At 35.5% G+C, this 20,206-nt stretch overlaps 2 protein-coding genes and 1 long non-coding RNA gene across 4 annotated transcripts in view; 2 read left to right on the top strand and 1 right to left on the bottom strand.

The window, feature by feature from the left end:
• Positions 1–11,316, bottom strand: part of Dbp45A (putative ATP-dependent RNA helicase Dbp45A) — a 134,977-nt gene extending 123,661 nt beyond the window's left edge. The window contains exons 1-2 of the mRNA XM_081738858.1: positions 11,067–11,316; positions 8,727–8,920 (exon numbers count right to left, since the gene is read on the bottom strand). Coding sequence (XP_081594984.1) covers positions 8,727–8,920; positions 11,067–11,151 — 279 coding nt within the window. The 5' untranslated portion in view covers positions 11,152–11,316. The remainder of the gene's footprint in view (positions 1–8,726; positions 8,921–11,066) is intronic.
• Positions 662–4,942, top strand: LOC145670726 (uncharacterized). Its single transcript, XR_014128395.1, has 2 exons — positions 662–1,064; positions 3,978–4,942. It is a non-coding gene; the product is annotated as an uncharacterized LOC145670726 (long non-coding RNA).
• A 222-nt stretch (positions 11,317–11,538) lies between the features above and the next one.
• Positions 11,539–20,206, top strand: part of betaCOP (coatomer subunit beta) — a 61,722-nt gene continuing 53,054 nt past the window's right edge. For both annotated transcript variants that reach the window (XM_081738857.1, XM_081738855.1), the window contains exons 1-3: positions 11,539–11,693; positions 16,133–16,248; positions 19,332–19,561. In XM_081738857.1, coding sequence (XP_081594983.1) covers positions 16,158–16,248; positions 19,332–19,561 — 321 coding nt within the window. In that variant the 5' untranslated portion in view covers positions 11,539–11,693; positions 16,133–16,157. The remainder of the gene's footprint in view (positions 11,694–16,132; positions 16,249–19,331; positions 19,562–20,206) is intronic.

Raw genomic sequence — 20,206 nt, 5'->3', positions numbered from 1 at the left:
AAAATGTTTTAGGTTAACGATACGGAAAAAAGTTAGAAAAATAATAATAAATTGGCAATTCTGAATGTGTTCATTCGATTGGCTTTCTGCCCAGTTACGCTTTAGGTTTCACAAAACACTTGTGTCCTCACGCTTTTGAAAATGAAAGGAAATAATCTCTTTTAAGTCTTACGTCCCACGGTTATGCTGGCTAGGCTAAAGATGACGGTGATGATGAGCAATGAATGAAATAGTAGAATGACTTAAGGGGAGGAAACGGGAGAACCCCGAGAAAACCCACGCACACGATGTTTGTCCACCACAAAGGCCACTTGGAGAGAGCTGGGATCGAACCAAGGACCCCGAGCACCAGAGGTGAACGCTCTACCACTGGGTCACTGCAGCCCCGCTCACGCTTTTGTGTCTTATCAACAGTTCGCTGGAGACGAAATGTCTGGAAAAGCACCTGACTGGTCTCTTTGAATAATAATCTATATATTAAAATGCTACAGTACCAATTAAGAGCGATTTTTTTTTTTTTTTTTTTTTTTGTCCGTCGTCCCGCTAAAGGGTTTTGCCCTTTCTTCGGGTAAGTGCTTTATATAAAATGTAGTTTGCAGTTTAATGTGGTCGGTCTAAGAGGTGCAAAAGTATATAACATTTATTTATTTATTAAATACATATACACAGACAGGGGATGGAAAGGTGACAATAACATCTAATGAAGTACAAGCATACTATAAGCACAGACAAACGATATACAGACCGCAAACTCCGCGGCAAACTGGAAACTTCGGGTACACTAGCGCCTCCGCACCAACGACGACAGAACTAACCAGTCGATCTGTCGTCACGTAAGTGGAAATTTTGAAAGTAACGCTCTCGGTTAGCACGTGGTGCAGGAAAGTGTAGTGTGTGCTTTGCTATTGTGTAAGTTTATATTTGTTTTGATTCAAATGAGTTTGCACTATATTTTACTAAAGGATTTAATAGGTGAAAGATAATGAAGAAACCCAGGCATGGTGCAAAAGATTGTCTTTTTTGCGGAAAACTGAAATGGGAAATTAGCGAATACATCCGTTTAGGTAAGTACGCATAGATTTATTTTATTTTGTACATGTACTTTTCTATCTTTTATAAATTCTTATCTCTTTTATCTAGTAAGTTGAGCATGTAGATTGACGTTTTTTTTTCTTAAACCAGTATGTTCTTGCCTGTGGATACAAGTTTTTATTTTTGCTACGTATCCTCCCTGAAGGCGTGCAGCTAACCAAGAATACGTCTTAAAAGTGATGACGGCCAGCTAATTTTGTGTGTCGATTATGAATACGGAGATATCTTTATTAAAATTTTGGGTCAAAAATCTGTTCATTTAAAAATAACGAGTGGTGCAGGTGTAGTTCTGTCGCACCACATTTTGGAACATTTACGGACAAACTTCAATCCTTTGCATGATAATATGTTTATAAAGAGCACATTTCTGAGGCGACAGAATTAAATACAAAGTAATACAGCTGTATTTTAAGTTTACAAGTGGGGGATTCTAATGTAAAATCATAAGAAGTCCTTTACGACAGATAAAATAAGTGAGTGTATATGAAAGATCTAATGATGGTATTTTCGGCCCTTGTTTAGTGATTGGGGGCCAGCTTTTTCATCTACTTTTTTGCGATATTCTACTCAGATTAGGTCGTTTTATGGTTCCATACGTTAAATTGGGTTAGGTTACCAATATTTAATTTAAATAGTGTTGCCGAGCGAGCGTTACCAAGTGAAGGCGAGGTAGAGCCCTGCAGGGCACGTTGTTTTTTGCTTTCGTTATGGATCAAAAAAGTTACGCAGTTCGTTTTCTTTTGCCGCATTCCTCCGAAAGTCGTATTTAGACGCAAATCGTATAAGAGTTGTAATTTTTCAACAATTGCTTCTGATGGCCCCCTTGAATTTTTTCCATGCCAAGTGAGGTATCGAGTCTTTTTGGGGGCAATAAGAAGGAAATTGGGGATTATTTAGTTTCTATCCAAAATCACTTGGTAATGATTCTGCCTCAGTTGGTAGTGATTAGGGTTCTTTATTTGTAACTGTGATTAGTATAAATCATATAGAAGTATGGCATAAATACTACAGTGCATAAAACACGAGTCAACTTGTGCTAGGTTGTCAGTAAAAGCACGAACGTTATGTAAGCGAGTCAGAGTAGAGCAGGGGTCCACATGGGTACCAAGCGTCAGCAAGAGGATGCGGCCGTAGGAACCAGGCGCGTCACCGACGGTTGGTATACGCATAAACGAGACCGTTTACATCCCTGTCACTATAAGTTACAGGGATTTGGGGGAGATACTAATTGCAATCAAGGAAGTTAGTGAAAGAATTGTCGAATTCAGCAATTATTTATAGTGTTACGCCAAAAGTAAACCTGTACGGAACGCGTAATATTTAAACAGTGCTTCATTCGTAGCGTTGCTATGTCCGTATTTTGTACGAACTATATGTATTTTTGGTCCGTATCGTAGAAAGTATGAAATAGGAAAATGTCAGTTTACGAAGCTGCCCAAAAATTTCCAAATCGGAAATCGCTAAGATCTGGGGCGAAAAAAATTGTGTTTTCATGATATAGCTAAGTTATATTTTAGTTACTATTAATAAAGTGGCCCATGTTCTAAAAAGTGTCTTGTTTTTCCATCCTAGCATTCTTTGGGTTAGCTTTAATGTATGTAATCTAATTATATGATTTATTATATTTGTGTTGATGAAAAATGTTAAAATAACATGTTAGTTTCCAATAGTCTTTTAAGTATTACAGTAAACAATTGTGATAACCTAGGAAGGTGATTCTTAGGTAAGAAATTTCAATATATTTATTCTGTGTTTGGGCACCGTACCTTCGATGGGTCATCATTTTAAGGCTTGTCCGTGTTTTGGATCAAAAAATTATGGCAATCCTATTGATTCGGCCTCCCCAATATTAAAAGGAAATTTAATGCTGTGTGGGAAAAGTTTTACAGGGTGTCTATCGGGCGCGGAAGTCATGAAATCAGAAAACGGTCATGAAAGTCAAGAAATTTAGCTTTTGGGTCACGAATTATTTTTTATCTATGCAACTACAAGTATAGATTGGAAAATTTTGTTCTATAAAACATCAAAATTCACCACCAGAAATGTCTCTGGTCTGCTTTAGATGCTATCAAATCGCAAACAAACCACACTTCTATCGCATGCATGAAAATTCGGCCCAATTCGCATCCAAATTCGCTCTTGAGAATGTTACTAAATGTTATGATTTGGGAAGGAAAAGGTCACGAAATTCAATTGTGCAAGGTGGCCGCTAAAAAGCACGAATGCTATCTAACCGAGTAAGGGCAGAGCAAAGCTATGGGACGGCGCGGGAGGACGTCCGATGGCGTATCAGCGACGATGAGTATGCATGTAAGAGGGTGTAGTAAGGAAGTGGGTTTTGGCAGTTATGCAAGTTTCAATAGCACTTGCCATGGTTTTCTACTATTAATGCTGTACTTGTAAACAAAGTTTAGCTTCTATACATTGAACAGAAATACAGTGCTGGTAGAAAGTAGGGCATTACTGCTGTATCCCCGGACCGCACGAAACTCGGAAAAAAGGGAATATTAGTTTCTAAACCAAAATACTAGGTTGTGACCCTTGCACACTTGGTAGTGATTGTTTGAAATACAGTGTGAACGTATCGCATAAAACACGAGCTAAATTGTGCATGGTGGCCACTAAAAAGCACGAATGCAATCTAAGCGAATCAGTGCAGGAACACAGCAAGGGGGCCGAGGAAGTGCATCTTTAGGGAGCAGGCGCGTCAGGGGCGGTGGGTTTGTTAGCAGCTACTATTTCCTGTCTATATACATTAAACCAGGACAAAAATATGGAATTTTTAAAAAATAGTTAAAATAGTTTAAAAATTAATATATAACTGCGCGCAATATTGGTACATGAATCTCATAATCTTTTTTTTTTTTTTTTATTATTTTTTTCAGGTTCATCAAAAATAAATTTTGAAGATTGGATACGTGTTATGTATGATGGTACTTGCTATGCAACAACAAACGCTGAAGTTCTTCATGATGGTGTTAGAGCCAAAGTTGTGTATCCCAGCACTACAGATCCAAAAAAGTAGAAGTGGCCAAAGATTAATGAGTGTGTGTATTCCTTCAAAGACATTACTAAGAAATTGAATCCATCAGTTTTACGTCAGAAAAGGAAGATATGCTTTGTTTCCAGATATTTAAGAATTTCTTAGGAATTGCATTTATCAATATTAGTTGCTTGAACGTATAACATACTGAATGTAATACTATAAATTATTTTGAATACTAGCATGTGAAAAATATAATTAAAGAATTCTAGCACACATTTAACTTTCTTAACTGAATATTTTTATAACACAAATAATGAAAGATATTCGAAAATAATTTTGAAGGAAGTAGTGTGAATGAAAAGTATGTTTCAAGATTACCCTCATAGATAATACTAAACCCAGGTGTCGTGTTCGTAAAAACCATCTTTCTGTTACGACCTATCTGTAAGTAGTCACGACTTCCTCTTGCAAGTCAAGATCTTCCCTCTTAAACAAATAAATTAAAACTTTGTAAAATACTGTAAGACCTGATATGCTTTAATCATACTGTTGTCAGTGTACACCCATATAATGTTGACAATATTAACATTTTTTGAAATTATTTTCCGTCACAGAAAAAAAAAAACTTTTTGAAAGAGGTTTTTTTTTTTTTTTTTTTTTTTTTTTTTTTTTTTTTTTTTTTTTTTTTTTAAAGGAAATGGAGAAGTCCAGGAGTTAACAACGCACTTTACTAATTTTTTCATTACTCACTACGGCCTAAATTGAATGCTTGAACCTCTCTAAGGTATTTACATTCGTGATAGTTCAGATCATTAACTTATTCATTTTTTTAAAATCGCAAAAACTAAACTCTTTTAATGTATAATATGCAATTACTAGCATTGTGATCTATAAAGAACAAAGTTTGGTGAAGAGTGAAAAGATTCCATTCATCTTTCAAATTGTATCAGTAGATCAAACATTGTTTTCAAATACGATAGAGTTAAATTATTATAGTTTGCCTTTTTTGTTTGTTTGTTTAAATATATTGTGTACTAGAAATGGATACTTAATTTAACTAATTACTACTGTAACCATTCTCAATAAATGAACGGAATTTTATTTTGTGTGTTGTCTTTTGCGAAACTTCATTCCTTTGTTTATCTTCAATTTGTTATGCAATCATAAGTAATGTAGGATAGTGGAATTTATATAATTTTAAGGGTAAACGGTTTAATTTCTTTATTATATACGATAACTGGAGACAATAATCGATTGTATCACACTATGCTTTAACACCGACTTTAGTGATAGAGTGTATGACTGTTCTGGAACAGTAAGTAGCGTAGTGGTTAATGCATCGTTACGGTAAGGTGGAGATCCAGGTTCAAATCTTAGTCCAGTCGTGCCTTCTCCTTCTCTCACCTCTTGTATATAATTTGACAGTTTTTTTTAAGTATTAGTCGATGTCAAGCTATGTCGTGCTCATATGGAAGTACTTTGAAGTGATTTGTAACATTTTCGTGATCCAATCGATACTTACGATTAAAAGAATTTAATTCTTGGTATGTCTTGGGAAAACCCACTCATACACCAGAAAGCTCACATGTCGGGAACTGGAATCGAACCAGGGAGCTTTGTGCTAAAAGTGAAAACACTACCACTGAGCTTACGTGACGTCTTCGTTGTACGTGGTCTCAGGTTAAAACCAAACTTGTGGTAGGATTCTACTTTTTGGTGTATATATATATTAATATTTCACATTGAAGTTAACAGTGTCAATTTTAGCTCACAGTGTACTAGTACGTTTCAAATATAGTGAAATCCATTTGTTAGGGACCTCAATATTTCAAGAAAAATGAAATGAAATCCTTAAGTTTAACGTCCCACGATTATGCCGGTTAGGCTAAAGGAGACGGTGATTCTGAGAAATGAATGAAATGGTGGAATGAAGAAAGTGGAAGGAAACGGGAGAGCCCCGAGAAAACCCACGCACACGGTGTTTGTCCACCACAAAGTTCACTTGATGGGGTGGGATTGAATCTGGGACCCCAAGCACCAGAGGTGAACGTTATACCACTGAGCCACCGCGGCCCCCGAATATTTCAAGAGAATAGGTTTACACTATTAAATACTTGTTACTAGTTATGTCCAATGCATAGCTGTCTCCAAAGCGCATAAGGTGGCTTAATTGTAAGGCACTTACCTCTAATGCGTAGGGTCCCTGGTTACTCCAGGCAAATAAGCTTGTGGAAAACAACATCGTATGTCTGGGTTTTCTAAAGATATTCCCGTTTCCTTCCACTTTCTCGTTCCACCAATTCTTCCCTCCCTTTACCCTCAGGAGCATAATCGCAGGACGTCAGACCGAAAGATTCATTTTATTTTCATAGGTGTTTCCCCACCTTGCTACTAATAGATTTGTGTACACAGTGATGAGTTTGGTTACCGGATACTGTAGCAGTTCACATTTCAAAAACTTTCTGAACACCGTGGACGCAATATCTTGTAATTGAAGCTTGCAACCAAGATCAAGAGATATTAAGCTATTTAGTATAAAGTCTTTCTGCTATAAAAATTAAATATGAAATATTCTTTTTACATTTGTCAATGAATATACAAGGAGTTAAGTGTACACGGAAACAAGTTTGGATAAAAATGTAAGATTACATTTCCAGAAGGAATTTTTGTATTCTTTGAATTTCAAATATTACTCTTTCGCTCCTTCAGTTGCATTTGGGAAACAGCTTTTTCTGTACTTTGATATTTTGAAAGTGAACTCTAAAAACTGAAATGGAAATAAGACAATATATATATATATATATATATATATATATATATATATATATATATATATATATATATATGAGCTGGAAAGGAATGTCAGGTCTAGGCGCAGTGCAAAAAAAAACAGCAATACCTAATCTAATTTTTCTGCTCTGCGTCTAACACTTGTGATTCAAAGCAGACGAAAACGATCCCCTGGTTACTATGACAACCCATGACGTCACGTTCACAGACCGATGGCAGCGCCATCTCACCCGGGACGACACATCGTTCCGCCCATCCGAGCGCTGATTGGCTCTTTCGCTGTGCAGACGATACAAACTGATTTCCATTGCACATATTGGAAGTTTGCGGTCTGTATATCGTTTGTCTGTGACTATAAGCATGAGACAGCATTAAGAGCGACCGAGCTCTAACCTATAACCTTAGCTTTCAAAGCTTTGATTTACGGTTATTTGTGATTTCACGTTTATAACAAAGACAAATATTTTTAAAAGGGTGTACTTTAAATAAATTACTTAAAGAAATATTTTTCACAAAGTTTATCCTTTTAAATTATTCTTCAAAGGTCTTTGCCTTTAATAAGCCTTCTCCGAAATAAATGCAAATGAATTGTGCTGCCATCTTTGGAGCTCTTTTAAACTACGTTTATATGTTTATGGCCAATCCTTTCGACAATGAGATCTCGGAAACTACAGGCTCTAAAAAATGACGTTTTCACTGATCCATTGAAAATTTTATGTAGATTGTCCAGTTCTAATTGAATATTTAAAAAACATGGGCACTATTTCTTTATTACATTTTTACGGGTACATTGGAAGTGTTGAAATTTAAAAGAAAGTAAAGCATTACATTCTAAGCATTATACATTCCAGCACCACACTGTTGTATATAGAGGTTGTATATCGTCGTCGGCAATTCAAAACCTGCTATGTGCATTTTTATAAATTTTTCAGGAGAAACGAAAAACAGTATCCTGTTTAGATTTTTCGCTTTATAAAAGTGATGTTATAAGTAATATTTGATGCTGCAAGTAACTAGATACCTTCTCAAGTAATAATAAATTAGAGAGTCTAAAAGAGTCTAAAAGCTGCACCAAATAATACTATTATCTCGAAACGGCCGAAAATGTCACATAGCAGGTTTTGAATTGCCGATGTCTCAAGCGTTTGTTTCATGGCCAAATAATAATGGAAAAGGAAGGATAACCATTTCTCCAGTCTGAGATGAACCTTTTTTGGGAGTGTTTTGCCCAATGAACACCACATATAACTAACATTATAATTGATTGTGTATGTAATGTATTTGCTTATTACATACTGCATGCAAGAAGAAAGAAAACACTGGTCATACATGAATTAGAAACTCCAACCGGAAGCAGGCTCAAATCTTGCAAACGGTGCGAGATATTGAGAAAAAATAATCGAAAAAAGTCTCCCCTTTACGATACCCCTTGACTTTTTTTTAATCAATACGTCTTTCACTTGTGTCTGTAAAGGGACATGTACATATGTTGTGAGAAATGAGGAGGAGATCTTTGCTCATATGCGAATGATGCGCTGTGTAGAGAGCGCAGGTTCAGGTAGTTTAATAATAATAATAATAATAATAATAATAATAATAATAATAATAAACATTGATCATTGTGAAAGAAAGAAAGAATAAATGAATGAAAGAATGAATGAGAAAGAAAGAGAGAAAGAGAAAGAGAGAGAGAGAATGAATGAATTTAATGATTTTAGATAGTTTTAGGTTCTGCGTTTCTCACACAAAATAAGAAGTGTTACAAATAAATAAATGTTGGTTAAAATGCACTGCACACTCGGGTAAAAAGAAAAATCATGTGAGTGTGAATCAATTATAAATACAAAATAGAACAAACCTGAAATGCCAGCTCCCTTGTGGGCGTAAGTACCAGAGCGTATATTCCGTATGGATCTTCCGACAACTTTTGAAGAATTGGTAAAGCAAATGCCAATGTTTTACCGCTTCCAGTCTTTGAGCACCCAATGCAATCTTTTCCTTCAAGTATTGGAGGAATACAGTGGCTCTGAATACTAGTCGGCTGTTTGACACCTGCAATATTAAAATTATTACAATTAATATGCTACAAAACAACAGCTATGCTACAATAAATAAACATACAGTAAAATATCAGAGTAACGAACGCCAGTATAACGAAATGTACAGAACTGTAAAATTATTTCTAGGCACCTCACCTATTCAATGTGTTAAAACGTTACATTTTTCTTTCAGTGTAGCAAATAAAAATGCCTTTTCCCCCACATTTAATATTACTTTTCTTGTTTGAACACACAACAAATACTTGTGTGTTCTCGGGAAATTCCCAGGAACAAATTAATAACATTCTATGTACACTGCATATGTACGAATGCTAAGCACAAATCTCCTGTAACCACTTCGCAGGAAAGCTTTCTGGACCAAAACAAGAAAAAAAAAAATCATTCACTACAGGCAAACGAAGGTTTAGTTGTTATTACATCTACGACATACTAATGATACACTTTACATTATTGAGTTCAGTTGATTTTAACGTTTCTTTCAGCAAATATGAGACGGGACCTACTGATTAACGTTGAATCCGAACCTGACCTCCGTGAATCGAACCTGGGTCTTCCACGCCAAAAGCGCGTACGCTAACCTCTTAGCCACGAGGGAGCTCTTTCATTCTGGTGAAAAGGTCATGGAAAAGTCCCTGAAAACATCGTTGTGGACTGCTCCCATGTGCCACTTGAATTTTGACCCACGCACATTGTCTTTTCTTTAACCAAAAAAAAAAAAGTTATAGCTCTTGCACTTTCTTCCTTTACTTGACAGCACTGTTGGTTTACACTGAATAACCCACAGTCGTTAACTCTTCCCACGCTTCATTGACTCACATTCCTTAAACAGCAATACATTCCTCCTTAGCCTAACTTGCATTACAGTAAACGATACAATGTAATTTAAAGTACTCGAAGCTGTTCTACTTACAAATAGTGGTGCTATTCAGCCGGTTCGCACCGGTTCTCTAAAACCGGTTGTTAAAATATTTCAAGTTCGCTGAACCGTTTGTTATACCCAGACACAAACACATCTACACATACATACATATGACCTAGTCAAGAGAGAAAGAAGCCAAACAACGTTGTGAAAACATCTCTGTACTTTTCCCGCTCGCTTGCTTTGTTGTGAAAACAAACAACTTTGAATTGTTTCAACTCAATGGGTAGACAGAAATTTGAATGGGCAGACAGAATTTGAATATGAATTCCGAGATATGGGATCTGTGAGTGTAATGAATGTGATACTTATCTAATGTCGTTACGTGCGTTATCTACTTGTTTTGGAATAACTCTATTTTCATTAGTTCCGGAGATATGCGCCTTCGAAGAAATGTGTACGAAATGCGTCTTTTTATGAATATCTCGATCGATTGCTTGTTATGACCCATACTATCATTCCTCAAAATACGGCCCTTTCTGGTGGAGGGGAGGGAGGGAACCGGTTGTTAAAAAATTAGAATAGCACCACTACTTACAAACATCTCCCGTGACAAATTACTTAAAATAGAGTCTGTCAAAGCATATTACGGGAACTCTTGTATCTTAAGACTCCTACCTTCTCTATCCGGGGAAGGATTTAAAAAAAAAAATCCTTGCGCCAGTGCGTAATTGCAAGAATTAAAGTCGTCATCATTGCCAAAACCCACTCGTTTATACTAACCTCGCTCACGTGTATGCTCACCTTCGCTGACGCGCCTTTTCGCTTCGGCCGCAGTCCCTCGCTTACGCTTATGCCCTGCTCCGACTCGGTTAGATAACATTCGTGCTAGTTACTTAACAGAAGTTGTTTTGTGTTTCTTGCACTGTAGTTTTTATGCGTACAACAGGACGCCGTATTTATACGCAAACCATATAAGAATTATAATTTTTTCAACAATTGCTTATGTTCACACCCTTGAATTTTATCTATGCCATGTGAATTATTTTCATGTCGCCCAGCGCAAATCATTTAGGAAACAATAAAAAGGAAATTAGTGAAAAAATTATAATTTGTCAACGTTTATTTCGAGAGGTGCGTCAATAATAAACCTGCACGTTGAACCTAACCTGTTGTCCGTGAATTGTACAACTTATTATAAGAAAAACAAACTGGAAGCAAATTGTCAAAATACCATTATGGCACAGGAATATAGGTCTACGATATATGAATTACTCACCTACTTCAACACATTGCTTAACTATCCAGGGCTTCAACTTAAGGTCAGCGAAAGACTTCGCATCTTCATATAATTCTGTATCCATATTTCGATTGGTGGCACTTCGTTAAGTGAAGTTTTACTTTGTATTATTTGTGATACGTAACATTATACCACGATTAAAACATAAACACAGCTACTCATGGCATGTGCATACCATGTGAGACTCACAAAAGACAACTCTTTCTGCAACTATTGAAAACAGGTGATCAAAATGTTTCTAATGTTTCATCAATCAAATAAATCTTATAGAGTAATCAAATAAATCTTATAGATGTTTTCTTGATATTTTAACATAGCTGTATTTAATATATAGCCTCATAGAATCTTAGTCTTTAATATATAGTCAATATTAAATTCAATATTTATTCTTAACCAGGCAATTAACCCATTTTAAAGTTCTACGTTAGAAACTCTGAGAGGAAAATTACATATCGTTGGTTCAGTGATCAACCACATCGCTACTGACACGTCACATATGGTGGAGTTGCAGAAAGAATAAGAGACAGAAATGTTTTGAATAATATTAGTGCAAAAGTCCTTGTTTATAACGTAGTTGATCTAGAACCATTTTCTGTTTGGAGTAAGGTAAAATGTGTTCAGTTATACTTGAAAATATGTACATTATATTATACAAATCAGAGTACCCTTAACCGGTGAACTTTCTGTCGAATTATTTACTAATTTATTTTTATATATGATTGTACTAAGAAAGGGAGGCAACAACCGATTTAATTAACTTCCTTTAGCATAACAAGGTAATTCTTCAATAGAAAGGGGCATTAATCGATAAAGGATAGAGGTGTTCGTTGCAGAAGAAAAATTACAATTAGTTGAAATGTCCGTATAATTCACCTCTTGCTCACACCACTGCTCACACAAAGACTTGATTTGTTTAAGTAACAAAATATTTCAGTCTAATGATGTAGGTTAAGTTTTCGTAAGTCATAACCGTTACGTAAAATTTTCAATTTAGCACGTACTAAGTTCCAGTGAGGCAATACTCAGCCCCCTTTAGTTTTCTTCACAACCCATTCTGTATTTCATTTGCATAACATCATTACCACTAGCGGAAATTTTCCATTTACTTAGGCGTAGCTTTACCGAAGAAATTTGGCAAGTGTCTGTAGAAAATTAATACAATATCCTCTCCAGTTGGTGTTCTTACGCAAACACAAGAAATAACAAAATTGTTCCAAATTTACAACATACTTCTGAGCTAACTGAACTCTCTCTACACTTTTTAAGCGGTTCTACTAAACAGTGCGTAGCTGAAGCGTGTATTGTAAAGCTTACCTAAAAATTGTGTCTCACATAGCATTGCTATGAGTATAGTGTTTGTTTTGATGAAGGTATACTTCCATAAGTGTAGTTAGGTGCAGATTCGTAAAATTATTGCATGACTGAACGAACACTACTCATAGTGTCTTTAAACGGGTTAATTGCCACATATGGCGGCCCCGGAATATAAAATTTACGGAGAAGGCAACAGAATCAGAGACGAAATGTCTGAATGAATGTATCGAACAAGGTAATAAAGGTCGTCTTTGTAGCAGGGTAGGCAAAAACCATGGTTTTTATTGAAAAAACAACAAAAAAAAAAACAGTTTTTTTGGTTTAAACCAGATTTTTTTTTTTTGGTTTAAATAATTTGCTCTATATATTCATATCATATATGAATAGAAAAAAGTTTGTTTCTCCTTGATGTTATGCAACAGCCGGGTTATGCTGGAAGGGGTCACATAAGCTTAAAGCGGAATAAAAACCGCTTTTCGAGTTACATTGGAGAGAAATTGTCCTCCATTTGAACTCGGAAGCAGGACTAATTGGCCACAAATGCGATACGTTTGCCGACTCACTCACGAAGAAATCCTGATAAAAAAAAAAAATAAATAAAAAAAATGTTTTTCTGATCTTTACATGCCTTGTGTGGTAACCTGATACGGTACAGGAAAGAAGTATTTTCTTATGTATTTTGTAATTTTTTTACGGCTTAAGGGTATGTATTTTATAGGGGGCTCCGCTTCCAAACCCCCCTCTAAAAATTTATATACAACATATTGCAGTTGGATGTTGTTTATGGTGCTGGTTGGAAACTAAGAAGGTAACGATTCGTTGGTTTCGTTTCGAATAATCGTAGTTTGCAACACTTAACAGTTAGAAGGTTATAATTTGGCACAGTAATACAATACAGATAAAATATATATCTATTGAAGAAAAGAAAGCACTAAAATAAATATTTGTGATTAGCAGGTAAGAGTGAATGATGGAAATGAAAGAGGAGTAATTCTAGGTAAGGTATATTGAAATAACAACAAATAAATAGTAATACAACGTTAAAGACGGGTTCTTGTTGGTCTAATCCGGGGTCGCTATCTGCAGAATGTTAGCCCTTTAAACATTGCTTCCTTATGTGTGTAGTTGCATTCCTGCGTGCAGATTCACTTCAGAAGGGATAACCCTTTTTCAAGAGTAGTGTAAGATTAGATTAATTTAGATTGTTTAAAAGTTAATTTATTTATTTATTGTTAGGTTCTGCTGACAGCCCGCTTCCTGCGATCAGAGGAACATAAAGCAGTTTTAAAGTTTTCGTAATTACTCTTAGTTATGTTAATACACCTCTTTTAATTTCCATACTTTAGTTGTATTTCCCAAATGTATGTTAATTTCCTGCTTTCTTTATCCTTTACTAAATAAGTATGCATCCACCATTTAACTGTTCACTGTTCCAACCTTTTGTCATACATACAAGTAACTAAAACAATGATTTACCCGTCATCTTGTGATGTCGCTCTTGCAAACTGCAGCACATTGTAACCAATCTTTGGAGAAATCCTACCAGTTCACTGTAGTGGGGCCCCGACGGAGCGATATGTTTTGGGGCACTATGGAGTATTATTAGAATCAGTCGGCACCTTTGTTTCCCCTATTGCATCATACATTTCCTGGGTTAGTTAGTAAGACAGTGGGTTTCCAACACTTATACGTGCTCTATTGTATATTTACGTAATGTGGCCTCATTACACGCCGTCAAATAGTCCAAGATTAAACTCCAGTTTTCTCTGTAATTAGTCACCGAACAGTGATGACCTTATTGTCTTTTTAGTTTGCCTTATTTTCCCGTATATTTTGTAATTTTGGAGGCCACTTGCAGAACTTAACCTTTTATTTTAAGTTTACCGTCTCACGATTATGCACCGAAGCTAAGGGAAACCGTGCTTTAGTTTAGAGTTGCATAAGTTACTAAAATACAGTAGAGTAAGTTAAATTAGTGCTCGTACTTTGTATTTACAAGTACCTTAATGCAGATTTCGCAGTGAGTCTGTATAGCGTAGCAACTTCACACTATTAACCTTACACTTGTAAACATAAAATACAGTTTTCTGTTACAACCTATGAATAAGTTAAGTTGAAGGTTCAGATTCTGAAGACCTTCCATTTTCTACTTCTGATAGGTTCGGTGCGTTCCAGGTTGTATAGATATTTGCATTTCAGTTTGTAAACTTGTACATACGATAGGCCTATCTTTAAATTCCGCCATTACTCACTGTGCAACATGTACACAATACAACTATCATATGTGTGTATGCTTACTTATCCACAGTTAACGCATTACCTTCATATGCTCTTCACTTGACATACAATGTTTAATGGTTTCCTTAAGGAGGAGTCCGTGCTTATTACATTCCACTGTTATAAATCTATTTCTACGTACATACATATCTTACAGGTAAGATCCCTACATATTTGGATTACTTACTAATGTTTTATTATAATATTTTTGATGCAAACTTTAAAAAATGTATGGATCCGTATAGTAAATCTGCACTGCCTTTAGCTTTTATAACAGCAGGCAGTGTTAGAAGCACCCATGTGGCATAGAGGGTCAAGGCCTAGGGATGGATGTTATTCGGAGTCTTTTGTCATTTATAATATCTTTGATATGCTTACAAAGTGTGCTATATTGATTGTGTACCTTTTGCAGTTGTATTACGATTTTTATTTTTCTGAGTGTAAGGTAAATTTTGCTTTAGGGCATTATATTTTACCCATAACACTTGAATCACTTTGTGCTGAGCTATCCTCAGTCTCCGCATTCGAAGACAGTCAGTCGCTCATTGATTAGTTTCAGAGATGCCGATTTGTCCTAGTGTAAAGGAGGAAACTGAACTTCCATAAAAATTTAATTTCACAAAAATATATCCTTTATTTACTTCCTGCCTGCGCTTAGACTAAGTAAAAATTAAAATTACACTTATAGACCGTGTTCAAGGTAAGTGTATACATTGGGACAGAAAGAGAGGGCTCTTTTTCCAGGAATTCTGAAAACCCTGTTTACCCCTCTGAACCTTCCCCTATTAGTCTTTGCGACACGTGGTAGAGATTTATGATCCCTTCTGGCTAAAAACCAATGTTGCCTCGTTTCCTTTTTCTTAGTTGAAATATTTTCTTTTAAATTTTTGTTGTTGTTAACTGAAAATAGGAGGGAAAGCTTTCTCCTTGTTTTGCCGGACTTTTAACTACACAAGTGGATCGGAGGTACGGCAACACAGAGAGTAGTGACACCTTACACGCTCGCGAGAACTAACCGAGGGTTGTGGGGGTGAAAAGAAGCAGTGGTTGGGGAAAGAGCCGTTTAAAGCTGTCCCGATGTATATGATCCATTTTTCCGTAAATTTTGAAAAATCTTGCGCAACTATTCTATATTTCGGCACGATGTAAGATGTTACTTTGTAAGTGAACCCTAATTAATGTAGAATTTGTCGGCATAATTCGTAATTCTTGACTTTAGATAGGTTTCATAGGTATTGATTTTAGTTTATTACTTACAAATTTATTTCTAAAAGACTAAACACTGCCTTAATTTTACGTGAATGGACATTAGAATGGAAACAAAATCCAGTTAAAAAGTTCCAATCTATTATAAATAAACACAACAAGTTAAAGGCATGACATGTTTTAATTGTTTTCATACTTTATAAATTGTTGCTAATGATTTTATCTTTTCTTGTATTTTATTATTTTAGGTAGATTATTACTACATTGGTCAAGATGGCACTGGCCGAACAACCGTGTTACACTTTGATTAATGTCCCTATGGACTCTGAACCACCTAATGAAATGCAACTAAAATTAGACTTAGGTAAGTGGAAATATGAAGTTTATCCATATTTGATTCTGAGAAAAATATCGATATGAAAAATTCTCTACGAGAGGTGGGAAAAAACGGTTTTTATGAAAACTGAAAATGGTTTCAGTTTTTTGGGGAAAAAAAAGGTTGTTTTCACCGAAGCAGATTTCCATTTTCTCCAATTCTGCCTCAGGTTTAGCTGAAACCAGTATGATTTTCGCCGAATCGGTTTTTCTTTTTTTTTCTTTTTTTTTTTTTTTTGTTTTGTTCTACTCATTTCTAAATAGGTTGAGTAAAATTTTTAAAAAAATATCCTAATTTCGTTATTGGATTATGTCAACAAATTGTGTCAGACGTGTATTATGCATTTGTTGGTGTTCTATTATGAAACAGTACATAAAGAACACACGTTTAAAGATGCATACAAAACTTCAACCTTTGGTCACTCTCTTCTTAGTTTGTCAGAAAGTACGAACTATCGCTGAAACTTTAAGCAATTAAATTAAGTAGAAATAAGGAAAGTGGCTTACCTTGTACCTCCGTGTTTCTTACTTTAATTGAATATTTCCTTACTCTCTGGAAACGTCATCAGCACCATTTTATTTCTGTATTACTGGATCCTTCTGCATCTCCTATTGAAAGTTTTGGTTTCTCTGAAAAACAATTGATACAAAGTATTCAGTGACTTAATGTCGATTTTTAATTTCCTTGAATAATTGTTTCTGTATTTCCCGTCAATTCACTGTTTTTATAAAAGCAGTATACACATTAGTAAGTTACGCGGAATTCCATAATGTCTTTAATTTATGGAATTCCGGAATGCACTTATATTAAATGGAAAAACGCCATTCCAATTCGGCAGGCTGTTCAAACGGAAGGTAAAGGCACCGAAAAATCATATGGGAAATGTACACATTGTTGTGTGAGGGAATATCTTAAATCTGTTTCCCAACAATGCTGCATTGATATGGTAAGGGCAGAAGGGAATGAACTAACAACGTTGGTTTTTCATTTAACATATGACACCTTACCAGTGTCGAGCCCAAATGACGGGTGCGATTAGAGAACTTCCGCAACTTTAGATCAGGGTGTCTATCGGTCACGAAAGTCATGAAATCGAAAAACGGTCAAGAAAAAGTTACGAAATTTAGCGTTTGGGTCAAGATTTTTTATCTGCACAAATATAAGTTGATACCGGAAAATTTTGTTTATAAAAACGTCAAAATTTTCCGCCAAAAATGTCTGTGGTCGGCTCTAAACGCTACCAAATCGCAAGCAAATCACACTTCTATCGCATGCGTGAAAATTGGGCCTAATTCGCACACAAATTTGCTCTTGAGATTGTCCTACAGCTGGCATCATTTAGTAGTGGCGATGCAAATCTCGTCGCATCGCCGAAACCACGTACGCTTCTAACCAGTTTATTCAGCTGTGAGAAGACATCGAGCTTTTATTGGTCCAGGGAACAGCATTTGAAAGTAGAGATAAGATCAAGACAAGTGCTAAAAGAATATACGTATTGTTATTAGTTTTTGAATGTTTTGAAATTTTGTGGTTTGGTAAAGAAAAGGTCACGAAATTTCATTTTGGGATTTTGGTAGACACCCTGTAGATTAAAAATCAGCTATTTCTGGCAACTTCCCTCTTCATTTTTTTTTTTTTTTTTTTTTTTTCGTTCTTTCTTCACTTTTACTGGTAACGAAGTTAGTCTGTGACTCCGTACTTTTGATACATACGTACTACTAAATACTGGTCGATGCTACAGCCCTTGAAGTGCCTTGACCTCCCTAACCACTCTCCTCTAATCTTCTCCATTCTCTGCCTTTCTTCTCCAGCCCCGAACTCCTCATTTCTTTACATCGTCTCCTATGTCGTCTATCCATCTTTTTCTGGGCCTATCTCTGCTCTTTCGACCATCTGGTTTCCCTACGGACATCTGAGCAGCTCGACTTTCGTGCATGTGCTATATATGTTCTGCCCATCTTAGTCTTCCTTGTTTATTTTTTACAAGTATTGGTTGGGCATATACATATTGTAATTTTAAATTCGTTCTAATGCGCCACTTGCCGTTCTCTCGTATTGGTCCCTATATTTATCGCAGGATTTTTTTTTTTTAATTTATTTAAATTTATTTATTTATTTCATCTCACTAGCCATTCCTCCTCCCTTGTAATTATTACCCAACTTTCCGAACCATACATGACCATTGGTTTTAGTATCGTATTGTACAAGCTTAATTTTATTTTCCTGCTGACGTTTCTAGATTTGAATACATTTGGTAATGCGTAATAATATTTATTTCCCTTTGTTATTCTTTCTTGTACCTTCTGCGATGTTTTATTGTCTCCGGCGATTGTCATGCCAAGGTACTTAAATTTTCTTGTTCTTTCTGTTGTATGGTCATCCATATTTAAATCCCTTTCCTTTTTGGTCCTTTTGGAATCTTCAAGTTTCATATATTTTGTTTTGTTTGAATTTATTTCTAGCTCTATTTTCTTTGCTTTATTTTTCATCATTTTGTAATTTTCTTCTAGTGTGTGTCTGTTTCTTATTACCCGGTATAATTCAACTGTAAGTGGTGTTCTATAATATAAACACAGGATTGTTCAAGCACAAGAAGAGTTGTGATGCAATCCATGTGGTTTGAGTGGCTCAGCACCGACGTTAAGAGTGATAAAATGGTATGGCTGTTCAGGGAACTTACTGAGTGGCGTACTGGTTAAAGCATTGGCATAGTAAACCGAGACACACATTTCAGTTTCCGGTGCATTATTTCATTCTTTGTTTATCTATTAACTTAAAACTTAAGAATGTGTCTAAGTATTTATTAGTGCCAAAATTTTGAATGGGAACCCCACTTTTGTCTTTCCTGAATTTAAGTTGACAGTCATAACCATACGTCAGTTTAATTTCTTTAGTAGTTTCTCTTTTTATATAATTGAATTCTTACCTAAAAAGTGTGATGTAAAATTGGTTATTCTCTTCAACTACCATGAAGGGAATACTTGGAACATTGAGAGTTTTGTATGTAGAATAATTTCGTTTTTTTCTGTAATACTGTGAAAAAAGTAGCATATGGTGTTGTATTTTCACAGAAAAGGGTGACACCAAAACGAAGATCGAAGCGTTGAAGAAAACCATTCATATGATCGTAAGTGGAGAGAGATTGCCAGGTCTGTTGATGACTATCATTCGGTTTGTGTTGCCCCTTCAGGATCACATGGTGAAGAAATTGCTCTTAATCTTTTGGGAAATTGTGCCCAAGACCACACCAGATGGGAAACTTATGCAAGAAATGATTCTTGTCTGTGATGCGTATAGAAAGGTGAGTTTGAATGTTACATTATACCTACGAGTGTAAAATTGTCAGCTAAATTTTAAGTGTAATTTTCCTTAAAATTCCGTAATAACGTGGTAAGATTCATAGTAATTAACCAGAAAACAAATTCTCACCCAAGCATTCTACGTATAACAGTTTGGTGTATATGTTTCAGTGAATAGTTGTCATCCTCAGTGCGCATCCGTAGGACATCATGCAGCTTGTGAACTACATGCTTTGATCGGTATCCTCCATTGTAGAAATAACGTTCATGAATCTTGAGTTACTCCCTTTAAATTTTCTCCTCCGGTAAAAGATGCTTGTAAATTACATATTTATACAATACCTCCTTACTTGATATGAAGAAATGATGCAGATATCCCATTAAATCACTGCTCTTTGCTTCTTAAATATCTGTATTGGTTTTCCATCTTACCTCTATTCAAAATTTATTGCCAGTTTAATGAAAACTTGAGACTTGCATAAGAGTGCACAGCACACTTGTAAATTCTATAAACTTACCTGAAAAACCGGTCACCCTAAATTACTTTCGAATCTTTAGAAACAATGCAGAATCTTTAGAAGTTTTGTAAAAGTGTTAATTTATTGGTTTAATTGAGGTTTAGCATTCCGTTCAGAAGCGAAGCTATA

Source organism: Thermobia domestica, chromosome 14, assembly GCF_964235325.1.
Source record: "Thermobia domestica chromosome 14, izTheDome1.hap1.1, whole genome shotgun sequence".
Taxonomy (NCBI): Eukaryota; Metazoa; Arthropoda; class Insecta; order Zygentoma; family Lepismatidae; genus Thermobia; species Thermobia domestica.
The sequence above is the reverse complement of the archived record's forward strand: the minus strand, read 5'-3'. Positions and strand labels throughout refer to the sequence as shown.